Source organism: Semicossyphus pulcher, unplaced genomic scaffold (genome assembly GCF_022749685.1).
Source record: "Semicossyphus pulcher isolate SPU_LCO1_2020_fin unplaced genomic scaffold, fSemPul1.0.p SCAF_11, whole genome shotgun sequence".
In the NCBI taxonomy this organism is placed as follows: Eukaryota; Metazoa; Chordata; class Actinopteri; order Labriformes; family Labridae; genus Semicossyphus; species Semicossyphus pulcher.
Window position 1 is genome coordinate 13,387,517 of NW_027211615.1, and position 15,559 is coordinate 13,403,075.

At 41.5% G+C, this 15,559-nt stretch overlaps 1 protein-coding gene across 2 annotated transcripts; it reads right to left on the reverse strand.

The window, feature by feature from the left end:
- Positions 1-53: 53 nt before the first annotated feature.
- On the reverse strand, positions 54-7,016 carry fdft1 (farnesyl-diphosphate farnesyltransferase 1). 2 transcript variants are annotated; one of them, XM_069656022.1, is made up of 8 exons: positions 6,918-7,016; positions 4,674-4,771; positions 3,461-3,644; positions 3,165-3,293; positions 2,429-2,620; positions 1,870-2,046; positions 1,625-1,777; positions 54-1,525 (listed from the first exon to the last, which is right to left on the reverse strand). In XM_069656022.1, the coding sequence occupies exons 1-8, from the start codon at positions 7,014-7,016 to the stop codon at positions 1,298-1,300; spliced, it is 1,260 nt and encodes a 419-aa protein (XP_069512123.1). In that variant the 3' UTR covers positions 54-1,297. The 2 variants fall into 2 exon arrangements, with proteins under 2 accessions (XP_069512123.1, XP_069512115.1); XM_069656014.1 differs by lacking the exon at positions 6,918-7,016 and having other exon boundaries at positions 4,674-5,255.
- Positions 7,017-15,559: the final 8,543 nt, after the last annotated feature.

Sequence of the window (15,559 nt, forward strand, 5' to 3'; positions counted from 1 at the left end):
AACCAAATATGACTTGCATATTTCGCACAATCATCCAGACAGTTTAGATTCCTTCAGCTCTTTATTTGTTCAAATATGTACAAATCAGAATTTCACATCACATAGCAATGTAATAGCTCTCCTTTGGTTCTGTACAAGGTTACTCTGTGCTAGCCTTTCTACTCCCCAAAGCTCTGTTAAGGACACTTCAGCTAGCAGTCTCAATAAGCAGTTTCTTTTAGATATCAAATGTATCAGAAATTACATTTGTTCTCCCTTATTCGTTTAAACAATCCAACTCAAAACGACCTCGGGATTGCACATTTTTGTTCTCCTCCATTTCAAAAGGACAGAGAGTAGAAACAGAAAGAACACAGACGTTAAAGAGTTGAAACAAAGCTCTACTGTGAGCGGATGCAGTCATTTTACATTGGACCAGGCAACGCCGGGGTAAAGCCGCCCCAGTGTGTGTTCTTGCGTTGTGGAAGCAAAACATGCGCGAGGTGTAAACAGCGCATGCTTCAAATACACACATACGGTGCTGTTCAGTCCTGCTGGCTCTGCCATGTACACCGATGCTGTTCTGTTACTACCTCCGATGCTGGCTCAGAGGCGGAACAACTTCGCCCCACCATTCCGCCTCTGTGCGCTTTACATAGAAGACGAGGCGCACAGCAACAGAAGCACAGTAATTCGGTCTTGAAGTGGCAGTGTAAAAGGGGCTTATGATTACACAGAGTGCAGTTACTGTAAAGTGCACTGGTGTAACAGTTCATTTGAGTGTTGTAGAATATAAAGCTAGCTTAGATTTCAGAAAATTACACAAAATTAAGCAAAAACTTAATGACGTTTGGTGGAGAATATGGGCAGTGTAATATAGTGAACATTTCACCATTCAAGCAAACTCAATGTAGAAAATTAAATTGTTAATTCCTTTCTTAAAATATTTAAACATATGGGATAGTTTCACATAATTCAAAGGGTCAAAATTAAGAAAGAAAAAGGAAAGAATATAATTGACGTAAACATCAAACAAACAAAACACCCTGAATTATTCAATGTGCCTTTTATGCTGGTGATTTAACCACACAACATTGTGTGTAAATAAATTACCTGGATGCAGGATGGACAACTAGAAATCACTATCAAACAACCTAATGAGACCAGCCTGCTACCAGAACCCCTCCATCGTCTAAACATGTCCACGGTCCTGTAACAGCCATAATAAAAGAGGGAGAGGTGGGAAGATGTGCTCCTGGTTGCTCCGTCAGAGACGAGCAGGAACTCCACAGTGAGAGAGTCTATGGGTAATTGGGAATCACTGTCCCTGCATGTCTCCGGTGCCCTGTGCCTGTGCCACCGTGGTGCTGAGGTACTGCCAGCTGAGGGCGGCGAGCAGCATGGCAGCAGACAGGTACATGGGCGACAGGTGGGGGGTCCTGGAGGGGAGGCTGGACTGTGAGAGGGCGGACTTCTCTCGGATTAGAGCCAGGATGTCCAGGGTCTTGTCCCGTGAGGGGTCGGTGAGGGAGACCTTCTGTAAGATCTGCAGAGTGGGAGAGTTGTTAAAGTTAAAGTGCACCAATGAGGTGAAAGTATGAGAGCAAAAACACACACACACACACACACACACACACACACACACCTCTTGGTTGTACTGAGCAATGATGGTCTGCACAGCTCTCATGTTGGTGGCTTCCATCATGAGTGTGACCGCCTGTCCCTTTCTGATCTTCACAACTCCCTGGAACACCATGGGGTTGTTGTAGCATACTGCTAGTGTGGCTATCGCCATCACCTGGTCAACAGAGGAATAGCATGCACTCAAAAATCTGTATCAGCATCAGTCTCAAATATGCCATATCAGTCTACTAAGAAATCTTTTTGTACCTGTGGAATGGCACAGAAATTGAACACGCTCTGGTTGCGTAGGCGGGACAGGTAGGCGATGACATCAGGGACGTGTCGCAGAGCGTCAGTGACCAGCAGGTTGAGACAGGAGAGAGCAGAGTCCAGCTTCTCAGGCTGGGCCAAGTCCTCCAGACGGCCCGCAAACTGACTCCAAGCCTGCACGAGGACACAGAATACATGTTTTATTTGACTCTCCTTCATAAACAGACTTGTAATGTAAAATATGCATAACCCTGATGATTACTAAAAAAGTTAACAATGATGACAAAAATTACATTTTTAACAGGCTCTGAAAATCTGAGTGTAAAAAAAACATATTGTGCTGATTAAATGCAAGTCAATCTTTAAGTTTGAACGGGTTCACTTTCCAGTGCAACCCTTCAGCACACAAATGAATGAGGAGGAGCTCCAGTGGTTGTTTACAAACCTTTTGTCTAGACAGAAATTTCAGAACACACACTGGAAATGAAAAAGACTTCAGGAGTATTTTCTTTAGCAATCATCAGGTAAAACAAACATTCTCACACCACAATCTTACCTCTTCCGGCCAGAAGGCACGTCCCTCCTGCGTGTCCTCTAGGTAGTCTCGGATGATGTTTGTCTTCTGGAGGAACAGGCCCATAGAGTTGGCCAGCTCGGTGTCCCGCCCCACCTCGGGGTCCTCCAGCTGGGATGCAGAGAAGAGCTGAGACAGACCAATTCCCACCAGCCCTGCTACGTAGTGGCAGTACTGCACAGAGGATAAAACAAGACAACTAAATTAAATTAAGGTTGACTGATATATCAGTTGGTTGGTCGATATTGGCCTATCCCAGATGTATCCGAGTTCATGCTTTCCAATATGTGCCAAAATGAACATTTTTTTCAGAAGAATAAAAAAAAACAGCCCTTGTGGTGGTTTATAAAGGGTGTCATCAGATAGCTTCTCAAGAAAAGCACGCTGTAAGACATGGAGCAGAGCATCACAGCTAAGCAGAACATGGTCCGCAATATCCTTCGACTAAGTTATATTTTAGAAACGCAGCCTTCCGAGGTCAAATCAATGCAAAATGAGTTCACAATGAACGTAGAGATCTAGAGCCCTCTTAAACTGATATCGGTATCAGTCTTAAAAATCCCATATCGGTTGGGCTGTAGTGTTCAGTGTCATATCTAATGAGAGTATACGATGCCAAAAAGGAGATAATTTAATGTTGTCACCTAGATTTCATGATCCTATATGTAATATCTCCCCTGATATCCTGACATGATTTTAATACAAGGTTAATATTCACCAGGTCCCACTCCTTCATGGATCCCACTTTCTTCTCCAGGAATTCAGCCATTCCCACTCCCATGCGGTGGCAGATATCCGAGATGACGTCTCTGTACTCCTGGGCAAGGTTTCTAAATTCCAGTGATATCTGGAGGCAATTCATATGAAGATTATAGTTACTGATTGATGACATTTTCTATCATTTAGAAATGTGCCACTTAAAAACCAAACTCTGTGTTTAACTTGGTATTTCACAGTGTACATTTTGTCATTTAAAAGGGACATCCTTCCTGTCCAGCATGCTGTGCTACTGACCGTGGGGAAATCCTCCAGAACCTGTCGGTCTTTCTCCTGGCTCTCTGTGAAGCACCACTCGTCCTGGTACAGGTAGGTGTGGAAATCGTTCAGCATTGGAACCTTCTTGTCCAGAGGGATACTCATGTCGTCCTCCACTGTGTCCAGCGCTCGCAGCACCAGGTAGAAAATACAAACTGCATGTCTGGAAAGCAAACGACAGGGAGAAAATGTCTTTAAATACAACTGGGAAATTGTTCGTTCATGACTGAAAAGTTGTCTCGTCACTCATTCAGAAAACAACAAAAATAGCAAGTAGGTCCTCACGGGTCAGGTTAGTCTATATGGAGAGGATTCCCCATTGACGGGGGATATACAGAGGACACACACACTGCTTGTTACTCCCCACTGACAGTTCTGACCTGAAAGGTGATCTTAAATTAGACACCGAGCAGCAGCAGACTCCCGTGTCTGTAATGTTAGCAGTTTGGGATTCCTGCTGCAGGTCATCACAGGTCACAAGAAGAATCTGTCCACATTATGTCATTTGTCACTGGTGGTTTAATGTTACTCCAACTTACACACACATCATGTCTCCATCTGCAGGGCGGCATCAAAGGCGTTTGTTTGTACACTGTTATTATAAATTATTATAATTATTATCATCATTTTTATTCATGAGTGATTGATCTAATATACATTTACAGATAATTACTTTCCTTGACAATTGTCGGGGATAAATACATATTTTTTCTTGATTATTAAACAAAATAGTACAGCTGCAAAGTCACTTTTGATGTGCATTCAAATTGTGGTCTTGGGTCAGCCATGCACTGTGCAATGCATTTGAGTCTGCAATTGGATTGATAAGCTATTGATAAGCTTCTTTTCAAACTGTGCCAAATGTTGTCTAGGATAAAGGACACTGGTGCCTAGCACAAACACCTGGCATTCACCTGGGCTCTGCATGCTGTCCAAAGGACATAACAGCTTTAGAGTTTTGTACTATTAGTTATAAGACAAATGCAACACAAAAAATTACAATGGATCCAATGCAAGGAGGTCTAAACTTCTGGTATCAACTTTTTATACTGTATGTTTGAATGTAAAAAGGGAAGCACCCCAGCCAACGCCCCTGGTTCTGCCCTTCAGGAAAGGGAAAGAAAACATGCCTGCAGAGCCTGACACGCCTCCTCACCTGGAGCCAGCTCAACTCTGTCCAGCTGTCACTCACCTTAACTCCCCGTCCAGCGCCTGAATCACAGCTGCGAAACTCCGGCTGGTCTGGTTCAGGTACAAGTAACAGGTCCGCAGACTCTCGCTCATGGACTCCTGGCAGGAAACACAGAGAAAAGCCGTGTGTCGGTAAAAGCATGCAGGTCTGAAGGCGCTGGAGGGTCGGGCGGCCTCCTGCAGGCCCCGCTCCCCCAATCTCCAGCCCAGGAGAAGGGACCGAGGAGGAGCGGACCCGCAGCCCCGCGGAGCCACCGAGAGAGAGCGCTTGAACACGGACAGAGAGACTGGACACTTGCAGCAAGCTCCGGCCATACGAATAACCTAACAGCACGAGCGAGCCTGCAGTTATGAAACGAGCCTGTCCATGTCGACGCCACGGTTGGTGCAGAGGTTTGAAAGACGCAGTCCATGTAGAGGACAAGCTAGCTGGGAGGTCGAGCGAGGTGAAAACGTTTTGGTAGGACGAATGGGAGAGCTAAAACAAGCGCTTAGCAGATCTGTAAACTATCTACACTCGCTGTGGACGTGAGAGGGGTCCATCCACAGCGTTTGTAGATCTACTGTTATGATTACATAACTCCTCCCACCTCTACCCAAAACAACACGAGCTGCCCCTCGCAGCGTTTCCTAATTTGTCTGTTAGCACGGAAATATAATTGATTAACCCCGTTGTAGCCAGACGTGCTAACAATAAATGTATCTCAATATAAATTGGATAAAGATAGAGACAGTTACATTACAACAGATCGGCTTGGGATAGTGTTTTGTTTACATTGTTTTTATTAAAACAGCTAAAAATTTAATGTTTGTGATTATTAGCCCAGTTAGCTTTGAGATCCTAATCATTGTGTCTGAGGGACTCCAGTCACCTTTGATGGAATCCATCATTGGAAACTGCTTTCTTTATAATTTCATTAATTTAGAAGAATAAGCTCATAAAACTGTCAAAAGCTCGGCCCTTTGAACATACATGCATAGAGTTTAAGCCCATATGGTAAAATGCTTATGTCAAGACTAATCTGGATTTTTTTTTTTTACTATAATTATTTTAAACTGCATAAAATCTAACACAAACGTATATCAACCAGTCCCTAACCTCAGACATTAACCAGATTGTGACCACGATGTATGACTAAATATGTCATACTGTCTCCGATCTCTGTATTGTTTACAACTTAAAGCACAAGTGTATGAGTTTTAGTGGCATCTAGTGGTGAGGTGTCAGATTGCAACCAGCCCTCTCCTTCCAAGCTTAAACTTTTAGAAGAACATAGAGGCCACAAAACTTGCACAAGAGCTGTTGTAAATCCAGTATTAGGTTTCTCTATTCTTGGCAACTATGGAGACCTGGCGAACTCCGTGGACGAGACCTGCTCCTTCTGTTGCTGTAAAGAATTCATTCTAAGGTCGTGAAACACAACAAGTCTTTTCAAGCTTTCTTACACTGATAAAAACATAGGCCTACCAATGAATGTTACATTACCTACAGTCTGTTACTGTCATACTCTGAGCAAATAAATCATTTTTTCTACAGGATGAGGTTGAAGAGCTGCCATTGTGATCTCATAGAAAATCTGGAAAAAAATGTTTCCCATATTTAATGAAAGAAGAACAGGACTTTATTGCTATAAAGTTAAATAGAAATTCTATTAAATTCCCTTAAAAGCAGCAAAGAATAAATTAATAGACATGATTGAGTTAAACTTTTGTCTGGTTTAATTAAAGCAAAATAAAGACAGACTGTACGTATTTCTCTCTCTTTCTTTTGTCACTCTCTTTCTCTCTCTCCCCGGGTCACATTGGTGTTAAAGGAGCTGGATTAGCCTTCAATCACGCGCACTGCATTTCTACCCACTGATGAACCCTCCAAGCTCATTATGTAACGTAAATCCCGAGTCAATGATCATATCTGCCTGTGTGCATCTGAGCCAGCACAGGTGTACGAGCACAGATCTAATTAGGCCGGCGAGCTGACTCTGTTTCCATCAGCTCATGAAGAAGCGAAAAGAGAGTACCATACAGGTCGATCCATTACAGTGCAGATTGTATACACTAGGCATGTTAACAGGACCATGTTGCTACAGTATAATATAGACTAGCTACTGATGCGGTGAAATGGGAACATTGTGTGCCAAAAATAGGAACATACTGAGAATGCAATCATGCATCAGACCTGCAGCTGTTCATCTTCATATGACAAGTTTATTTTCGTTACATGTTGTCAAAAATACGGTTTACTCACATAATCCAACTTTGGCATAACAGCGCTGCAGCCCCCCATCTTAAACTTAAACAGGTTAAATATCTCTTCCGGGTGGCCCAGAGACTTCAGGATGTCCATGTTGCTTCAGGTGTTCAGCTGCTTCTCTCACAAACTGATGTTTAAGCCTGCCGTGATTCTCCCCATTAAGACGATGCGTCTCTTAGATGCAGCAGCAGCACCATGAATACAACACATCTTTCAGTCTCAACCCGTCGCCAGATCGACTGACGCTTTTGATTGGCTGGCGGGTCATAGCTTAGAGCGCAGCGGCCAATGAGCGAGCAGAGCGTCTGGCGTGACAGCCCGCCTCAGAGGACTGTCAGTGGAGCTCGGCTTCTGATTGGTCCGTCATTTATCCGCGAGGGAAACCCTACCTGCTCAATGAAATTATACAATCCTGGGGCTGGTACCTGTTGGCTACAGCTACCGGAAAGTGTGTATCAACTAATTAACTGTCTGGCACAGCGTTTGATATATCTGAGCTAATCTTTCTGCTTTACTGTATATAGTTTGGTCCTTTGTTATGAATGAAAAATAGTTTCTATTTACTCTCCAGTGTTATTGTTCTATGTGTTTTAAGTTATTTTATCACTAACTGTAAAGCAATATGTTCTTTAAGACTACAAATAATAATAAAGGTTATTATTAGTACCATTTATTTAAACCTCTGTAGCAAGTATATTATTTCTGAAGAAACCTTTTTGAGACATCATAAGGAAATTTTAATATCACAGTAGCATAAAACATAGGCTATGTTATAAGTACATTTCAACAACTTTAAATTAAATGCACCTTGATGTTTAAGTCACATAATATATCCTTATTGAGTTAATAATGAGGCCACAGTACTAGCCCTACCTTGTGCACAGCTACCGGTAGAGTAAAGCCTGCTGAGTCTGACTTAAGCTGACCTGCATCATTGCCAAGTATCCTGTAACAAGTCAGCAGAGGACATCCAAGAGCCACAATCTAAGACTGGGGAGCAAAACCAGCAACATTTTCTGTATGTAACATAAATTTGACATTCTCTCTTTCTTGCAGTTTTACACATATTAGCACACATTTGGAGACATCAATAAAACAATGTCAAGTTGAAACATAGCTACTGATACATTTAATTGTACAAAGAAAAGCTTGTAGCAATGGGTGCACACAAATACATACTTTTGTGCTATACCATGAATGACTTATTGAGCTAGTTTTCTTATATTCTTATTTCTTAAAGCATAAGGCTGTCTGAACTCACTTTATCGCTCAATTAATTGCTTCACATTTTAAGTCAGAAAAAGAATTATTTCTCAGTTGATTTGACCGATTATTGATTATGTTGATATTGTTCATCAGAACACCTCGGACATTTATCTTAAGCCCCTTAATGTTGTCTATAATTCCCTGGGTAGATTTATCTTGAGGTGCCCATACAGAACTCACCATTGTTTCATGTATGAATCACTTAATTGGCTGCAGCCTAAATCTAGACGACAATTTCAGTGGGTCCAGTTCATTTTTAAATGTGTCCAAGAGTTTCTGGTTCCATCAAGATCTTCACATTCACTCAGACGTATGCAATATCCCTTTTTCTTTGTCCCAAGAATTCTCAAAGAAGTTGGTCGCCGCTCATTTCAATACAAAGCTCCATTTGACTGGAATAATCTTCCTTTATCTCTGAGATCCATTACCTCTTGCCGCTGCTTCAGGACATCTGTATTTTCTTATCTTAAAACAAGCTGTTTGTGCTTTTGATTTGTGTGTACTTCAATATGTATCAATTATTCTGTATGTGTATGTAACGATCCAGGTCACTGTACTTATTGTACAAAGCTGAGTGGTGGGGTGTGGGTGAGCGAAATGTCTGTACTGCTGTGTATGTTTGTTATGTATAGTGTTGCTTTTTGGTTTGTTTGTTTGTTTGTACATGTTTTATAATTTTATATTTGTGTTTATAGGACCCCCTCGAAAATGAGTGAGTGATTTAGTGAGTCTGAATGCACAATACCACGACTGAATCCCTAATTGTATTGTTTCCCTCTGTGCTTTTCTACCATGTGACATGCAAAGAAGGCTCCATTTCTCTGCTACATGCATGGCCCTGCATGGTGTTGTGCATTGCTAAGATTGGCATGGCTTACTGAAACACTTAAATAGAACAGAGGCACCATTTGTACTATTTGTTTTACTTGTGTTTTTCTTACTATACCAAGTGTAAAGGCTGCTGTGAAAAAGGTTTGTTACTTATACACAACTATCATCAGAGGACCTAAATACGCTCTCTACCTCTCTCTGTCCCTCTCTCAGTCTCTTTCTCTCTTTTTGTGTTATCTGCACACTTGTCGGCTTACAGACAAAAAACTAACAGAGCTTTAGATTTTCTCTAAGATTTTTTTTGGCCTTTGCTTTTATTTGGTTATTTGAAGAAAGACTGGAAATGTAGGGAGGACAGAGTGGGGTAGACATGCATCAAAGGGCCACGAGTCAGAGTCGAACTAATGGCCTGTGTGTCTCTGCCTCTGTCCTGCTCTAACCCACTGAGCTAAACCGGCGCTCCTTTGTGCTTGTGTTCAAATTGCATGTTACTTTTTAATTATACACTTCCTGAAGTTAACCAGACTAAAAGGCCACAGCCACGGTAGAGGCTCTGTGAGGCTTCAGGTGTAGGAGTACTTTTAGCTTAACACCAGCATGCTAGTATGCCCACAGTGTCAATGCTGACATGGTTATATAATAGAGACTTCGTTTAGCGTGTTAGCATGATAAGATTTGCTAATTAGCACTACACGCAATGTGCAGCTGAGGCTGATGTTGCAATAACTTTTGCTGATATTTGGTGAAAAAAAACATAGTTAACTACAAATTAAAATGTTGAACTGATAATGGTGATTCTTCCTGGGTGGGGTTTTGAATGTCTGTAGCAAGTTTTATGTTAATCTCTTGGTTGAGAAAATTGAAGTCAAAGCCAAAAATGTGAACCTTATTTTGGCACGAGATAAAAATGTTTTGGGATCATTAATGTTAAAAGGATTCATCCTCTGGGGGTCATGAATACTGTAATAAAATGTCAGTCCGTGATGACCTGGCTGACAGATACATCGACATTGCCGTCCCTAGAGCAGTACCCAAACAAAACCAAGTGAGACACCATAAATGAAACTTCAAACTCCTGTATTGAACACATTATGTATTGTAGTATTTCAGTTGTATCAGTAAAGGTCATGACCTTAACGCGCCGATGAGCTCCTCTGTCAGAAACTCGTCTAACGTGTTACTCTGCATGGCTCTGTTTATAGCAACAGTCTCCTCATGTGTCCACATGCCTTTGTTTAATGCAACACTGTCTATACATGCTCAGCCCCCAGGATTTCTTAAATCTGAATTCTACAGATATGCAAATATTTCACCATCAACGTTGCTCCATTGGTCCCTGATGGGGAATATAAACAAGCGCACGCGTGAGTTCCTTCCAGGTACTCCGGCTTACTCCCACAGTCAAAGACCTGATCGGGACGTTAAATGGTGACTCTCTTCTGTGTGTCAGCCCTGTGATTGACTGGCGATCTGTCCAGGGTGTAACCCCGCCTCTCGCTCTCGACAGGATAAGCGCAGCTGTACAGATAATGGATGGCTGGATGTGCTCGATGGCTGGATGATCATACAGACTAACACATTTATTTATACACACATGCTATTTAGGACCATAAAAAGACGTTTCCAGGCCTTTGAACAAAGAACTTATTGTGTTATTGTACTTTATTAGTTTTGCTCAGGGGCACACAGCTGTGAGCTGAAGCCGGCCACCTGCACAGGTGTCACCTTCCATGAATCACTTCAGCCCATAAAATAAACCAGAAATGTCACATACGTTAAAGTTGTTTTTTTTCACAGAACCAACATATTCTGCACTTCAGAGGAAAAGATACCTTTAATATATCTCCTGTGCATACCTCTGTGAACTTGCCAAACGTGAAAAAAAGCGGGTGGGGGGGTCTGAGGACGACGTGAGACAGTTGATGACACACACCATGTGGTTTGGGTGCAAGATGCAAATACATAAAGAGTGTGATAATATCTATACGGCTGAGAGCATTTCCAAGAGGAGGAGCTCAGTGCTGACAGTCACTAACTGAAGCGGTTGTCTGAGTAAACAGAGATTAACAGAGCTGTCTCACTTTATCCAGGACATAACCGAGCTCTACTATATGGCTGACCCTACAAGAGGAAAGAGAAGCGTCAATTTAAGGGTTTAAATCTTGAGGAGTCTGGATGACACGACACATGTGAGTACCAAACTTCTACCTTGGCAAAAACTAACCTGAAAAAGAGGCTCTGGCTGTTTTTATACAACAGCTGAAGGCATTAAAAAGGCCTTTAAACTACTTTATTCTGTCAGGAAAACCATATACTAGATTTGTTTCATCCATTTATTATAAACAACTGTACACACACTTCCATGTTTTTGTTCAGGTTGACCCGTAAGAGGCCTTTTTCTAATGGATTTGAAAAGGAGCCTCCGCTGTGCTCAAAGAAATGTCTGGCCGGTCTGAAAACTGTGCTGGACAGATATCAGAGTGACAGAGACACAGAGACACTCACACTGAAGTAAGTACAGACTGAAGAAGAGTTACTATATATCTGTCAAAGCTGTGAAACTGTTGCTTAAACAATGTGTTGTAACAGGAACGTTGTTTAAACACACAGGTTGTTTTAGGTCACAGGGTATTTCAGGTGCCACAGTTTCAGTTCCTCTTACATACGTGGACAAACTTTCAGTGAAACAGCAGTACGTCATATCAGGTTATATGCTATATAAAATATATTACCATATTTTACAATTGTTTTTTTCTCAGCTTGTGTAATGTCAGCCTAAACCTCATTACAGATTTGCGTATTTAAATCAAAGACACACTCAGAAGGGACACTTGACTTTTTCTATCGCATCCAATTCTTTGTAGTTTTATGGTATACTTTGTTTTGCTATAGCATTTTTAGCTGTAATGAGCTCTTATGATCTAAATTCATTACGTTTAATCATTGACTCTATAAAAAGTATTTCAGTAAAGTAGTTTTTTGGGGAAAATATGCTTATTCACTGTCATCCAGATAGTTTGATAAAAATATTACTTTCATGTCTGACTATTAGATATGAATCTACAGCAAGTAGCTGGTTAGCTTAGCTTAGCAAAAAGACTGAAAAGTAACTTCCTCGAGTCAAAATAAATGATTGTTTTTTGCTTTAATGCTTTGTAAAGTTGACGCCTTGACAAACATGGATATAAGTAAGCTTTAAAAGTGCTGGTCTCTGGTACCCTATATCCAGTCTTTATGCTAAGCTAAGCTAATCACCTGCTAGCTTTAGATTGATGTGAGAGTGGTATTGATTTTCTCATCTAACTCTATACAAGAAAGCAAACAAGCACACTTTCCAAACAGTTAAACTATTTATTTTAAAAGTTAATAAAACTGCTATTTTCAAGATGTACAAGTCCACATGGAATTCTTAGAAAGGTCGATAAATAATCTTGAGACATCGCTCTGTTTCAGTAACAGTGTTTTTATCTGTAAGCCTTAAAAGTGGTTGTATGTGGATTTTGTTAGCGGTTGACAGAGCTAGACTAGCTGTTTCCTTCTGTTTCCAGTCTTAATGCTAAGCTAATCAACTGCTTGCTTTGGATTCATTTTTAATGATTCTTCTAAAAGGTTCCCTTAGAAATGTCAGTAAATATTCTTGAGACGTCACTCTGTCTCTGTAACTACAGTATTGAGCTAGGCTAGCTTTTACCTTCTGTTTCCAGTCTTCATGCTAAGCTAAGCTAATCGCCTGCTAGCTTTAGATTCACTTTTAGTGGACAGACATGAGGGTGGTACTGATTTGCTCATGTAATCTCTGCATGAAAGCAGAAAATGTCAAACTAATCCTATAAAACTTTATAAAACTGTAATTTCTTAAAATAGTTCTTATCACAGGTCCACTTGGGCTGTTAAGAAGTGTCAAAAAGTAGTTCTTGAGACATCCCTGCCTGAGTAACAGCAGTGTTTATCTTAATCAGTAAGCTTTAAAGGTGATTGTATGTAGCCTTTGTTAGCGCTGGACATAGCTAAGCTAGCTGTTTCCCACTGTGTCCAGATGTTAAGCTAACCTAATCACCTGTTATGTATTAATGCTAATAAGAGGTCCATTCTGACTGCTCAGGAGTGTCAAAGGGTTCATGAGACATCCCTGTGCCACAGTGTTATGCACCCAAACTTTAACAATCCAACATTAAATACATCTTTGTGTTACAGGACGACCTGTGGTCACACCTGTGAAACTGGAGACACAAAACACCAGACAGACACTAAGAGCTTCTTCCAGCAGATATCGTCGTGGGCTGACACACAAAACTCTGTGAAGAAAGTGTTGGAGCATCTCAAGCTCGGACAAAACAACAATGACATTCTCCTTGATGGCTCGGTAAACAAGAAATTTCAGGAGTTTATCTGGGACATCAGGGAGGAATGCGGCGCAGAGGATAAGCAGCATTCTTGGGCCGTGATTGAGAAACAGGAGGAGATTGTCATGTACGGGCCGTATTATCCAAACTACAACAACGGATTACACAGCGAGGACGTCATTATAAAACAAACAGAGGAACTCCTGGAGTCGGAGGATGTCTCAGAGGACTGGAAGGTGTACGTATTCACCATGAACAGCCCGTGTTTGGCAAGAAACACTGAACCCTGCATGCTGAAGCTGGTCCAGAGGGCTCAGCAGTGGTGGAGCGAGTACAGGGTGAAGACCCATATTGGTTACGTGAAATGCTGGGGCTTCAAAGGAGCTAAAGAAAATCTGTTCAGGGATTTAAACTACAGCCAAGTGGACTGTATAGATCAGGCTGAGGACCATGAGAGCTACATTAAAGCAGCTGGACAGAAAACAGATCTAAATCCTTTGTGTGAAAATTTGTTTTCGGCTGTTAAACACCTCCTGAAATCTGAATGTTTCACTTTTATAAACACGGTCCAGGAGCAGGACTGGAAGAGTTACTTCAAAAGCATGCTTAATATTGATGACTGCAAACCAGAAGAGGAGAAAGAGATCCTCACACAGGAAGTAAACTCAGTAATTGTTGCTGCACAAGCTCTGCTTTCAGGAACAAGTGGAAGTTTAGCTGAATATCTAGATATTGGACGGGCCTTTGCATTCGATTACACTTTTAGTTCGCGAGTATCTGATGCCGCACAGGATCAAATTAAACTCACATTTCAAGAGTGCTGGAGGGAGATGTTGGAGGATAAATATGCTGAGTTTATTAAGGAGAAGCTGACTGAAGAGTTTAATCAATGTACCGTGCAGCTTTTTATCAGAGATGTGGAAAAGTTCACAGAAGAATTCTTACAAATAGGAAGGATACAGTTTTCAGAAGACGCTCAACAAGGTGTCCGATGATAAATCAGTCCCTCCAGGAAGTTACGATGTTGCGTTCCTGCGAATTCACGCAAATTCAACCAATCATTTATTCATGTATTTGTGCTGAAAACTGTTGGCCTTCCACTTAGCCACTTCCTGATGCTATGTGTTGAGTCTATTGACCAATCAGAAGCAGTGTTCCTATCTTTCCACCAACCAGAGGCGGTGGAAAAACAATAGTCATTGTTTGGTGAGATAGAAATCCTTCTGTCTCTTATTAGTTGTTTTATACCACCGCAGCAGCCGAAATAAAGAGTAGAACGGCGTAAATGTAATACATAATAGCTGTGTCCCAATTCAGGGGCTGCATCCTTCGAAAGGACGTACTTGCAGGCTGATTGCATCACAGCAGCGCGTCGAAGGCTGTCCTATTCTGAAGGCTCCTTCAGATGTGGCCAGAAAAGTAGCGTCCTTTTCCTGGGCCACAAAGGATCCATCGTCTGCATCCTTCACAGCCCAACATATCCCGAGATTCATTGTGCACCAATTCGAACAATATGGTGGACTCTTAAACAACCAGTTTCTGGTTTTAACTCAATCAAATAGTGATACAAATGTTTAAAAACAACGAAAAGGGCCTTGAAACAAATTATGTTTCAAATAATAGGTTAAGTTACGTGACTTTAGTTATGATAGCTAGTTATCCCGCCAGCCACCAGTTGCTAGGCGACAGGAGCCGTGTTTGGTGACGCAAGGTTAAGGGCAGAAACAGCTGACTGTCTCATTTCAGTCAGGATGCGTCATCCTTAACCTGCGTTCTTCGAAGGATGCAGCCCCTGAATTGAGACACCGCTAATGTGCAGATAGCATTGTATGTGCTCCTGCGGTGTGAAATAAGCATTTCATGGCTATTGACTTTAGTGTCATTTACTTTTTACACATTTTATTTATCGTCTTCTCACGGAAATCAACTTGAAGTGGTGTCGGAACACAAACAGCCTGCTCAGCCAATACATGGCTTTTATTGGAGAGTTTGTCGCTTAACAAAAAAAAAACACAGTAACTCGCATTGCAACTTTATACAGCTGCCGAAAAAACCTGGAGGGACTGACTTAACTAATCCAAGATGATGTTATGTAAGACTGGATGATTCACTCATGTGTGGTATGCATTGAAGAGCAATGAATGACAGCAGACCTTTAAACTAAACATACCTTTAGCATTATGTCAAAAATGCATT

Bases quoted from the DNA above. Each gene is read 5' to 3' on its own strand.
- fdft1 (XM_069656014.1), bottom strand. From the start codon at position 4,987: ATGGCCGGAGCTTGCTGCAAGTGTCCAGTCTCTCTGTCCGTGTTCAAG. The intron at 3,645-4,673 runs GTGAGTGACAGC...TTTGCTTTCCAG, and splicing joins GCGCTGGACGGGGAGTTAAG to ACATGCAGTTTGTATTTTCT. The intron at 2,621-3,164 runs GTGAATATTAAC...TCCTCTGTGCAG, and splicing joins CCATGAAGGAGTGGGACCTG to TACTGCCACTACGTAGCAGG.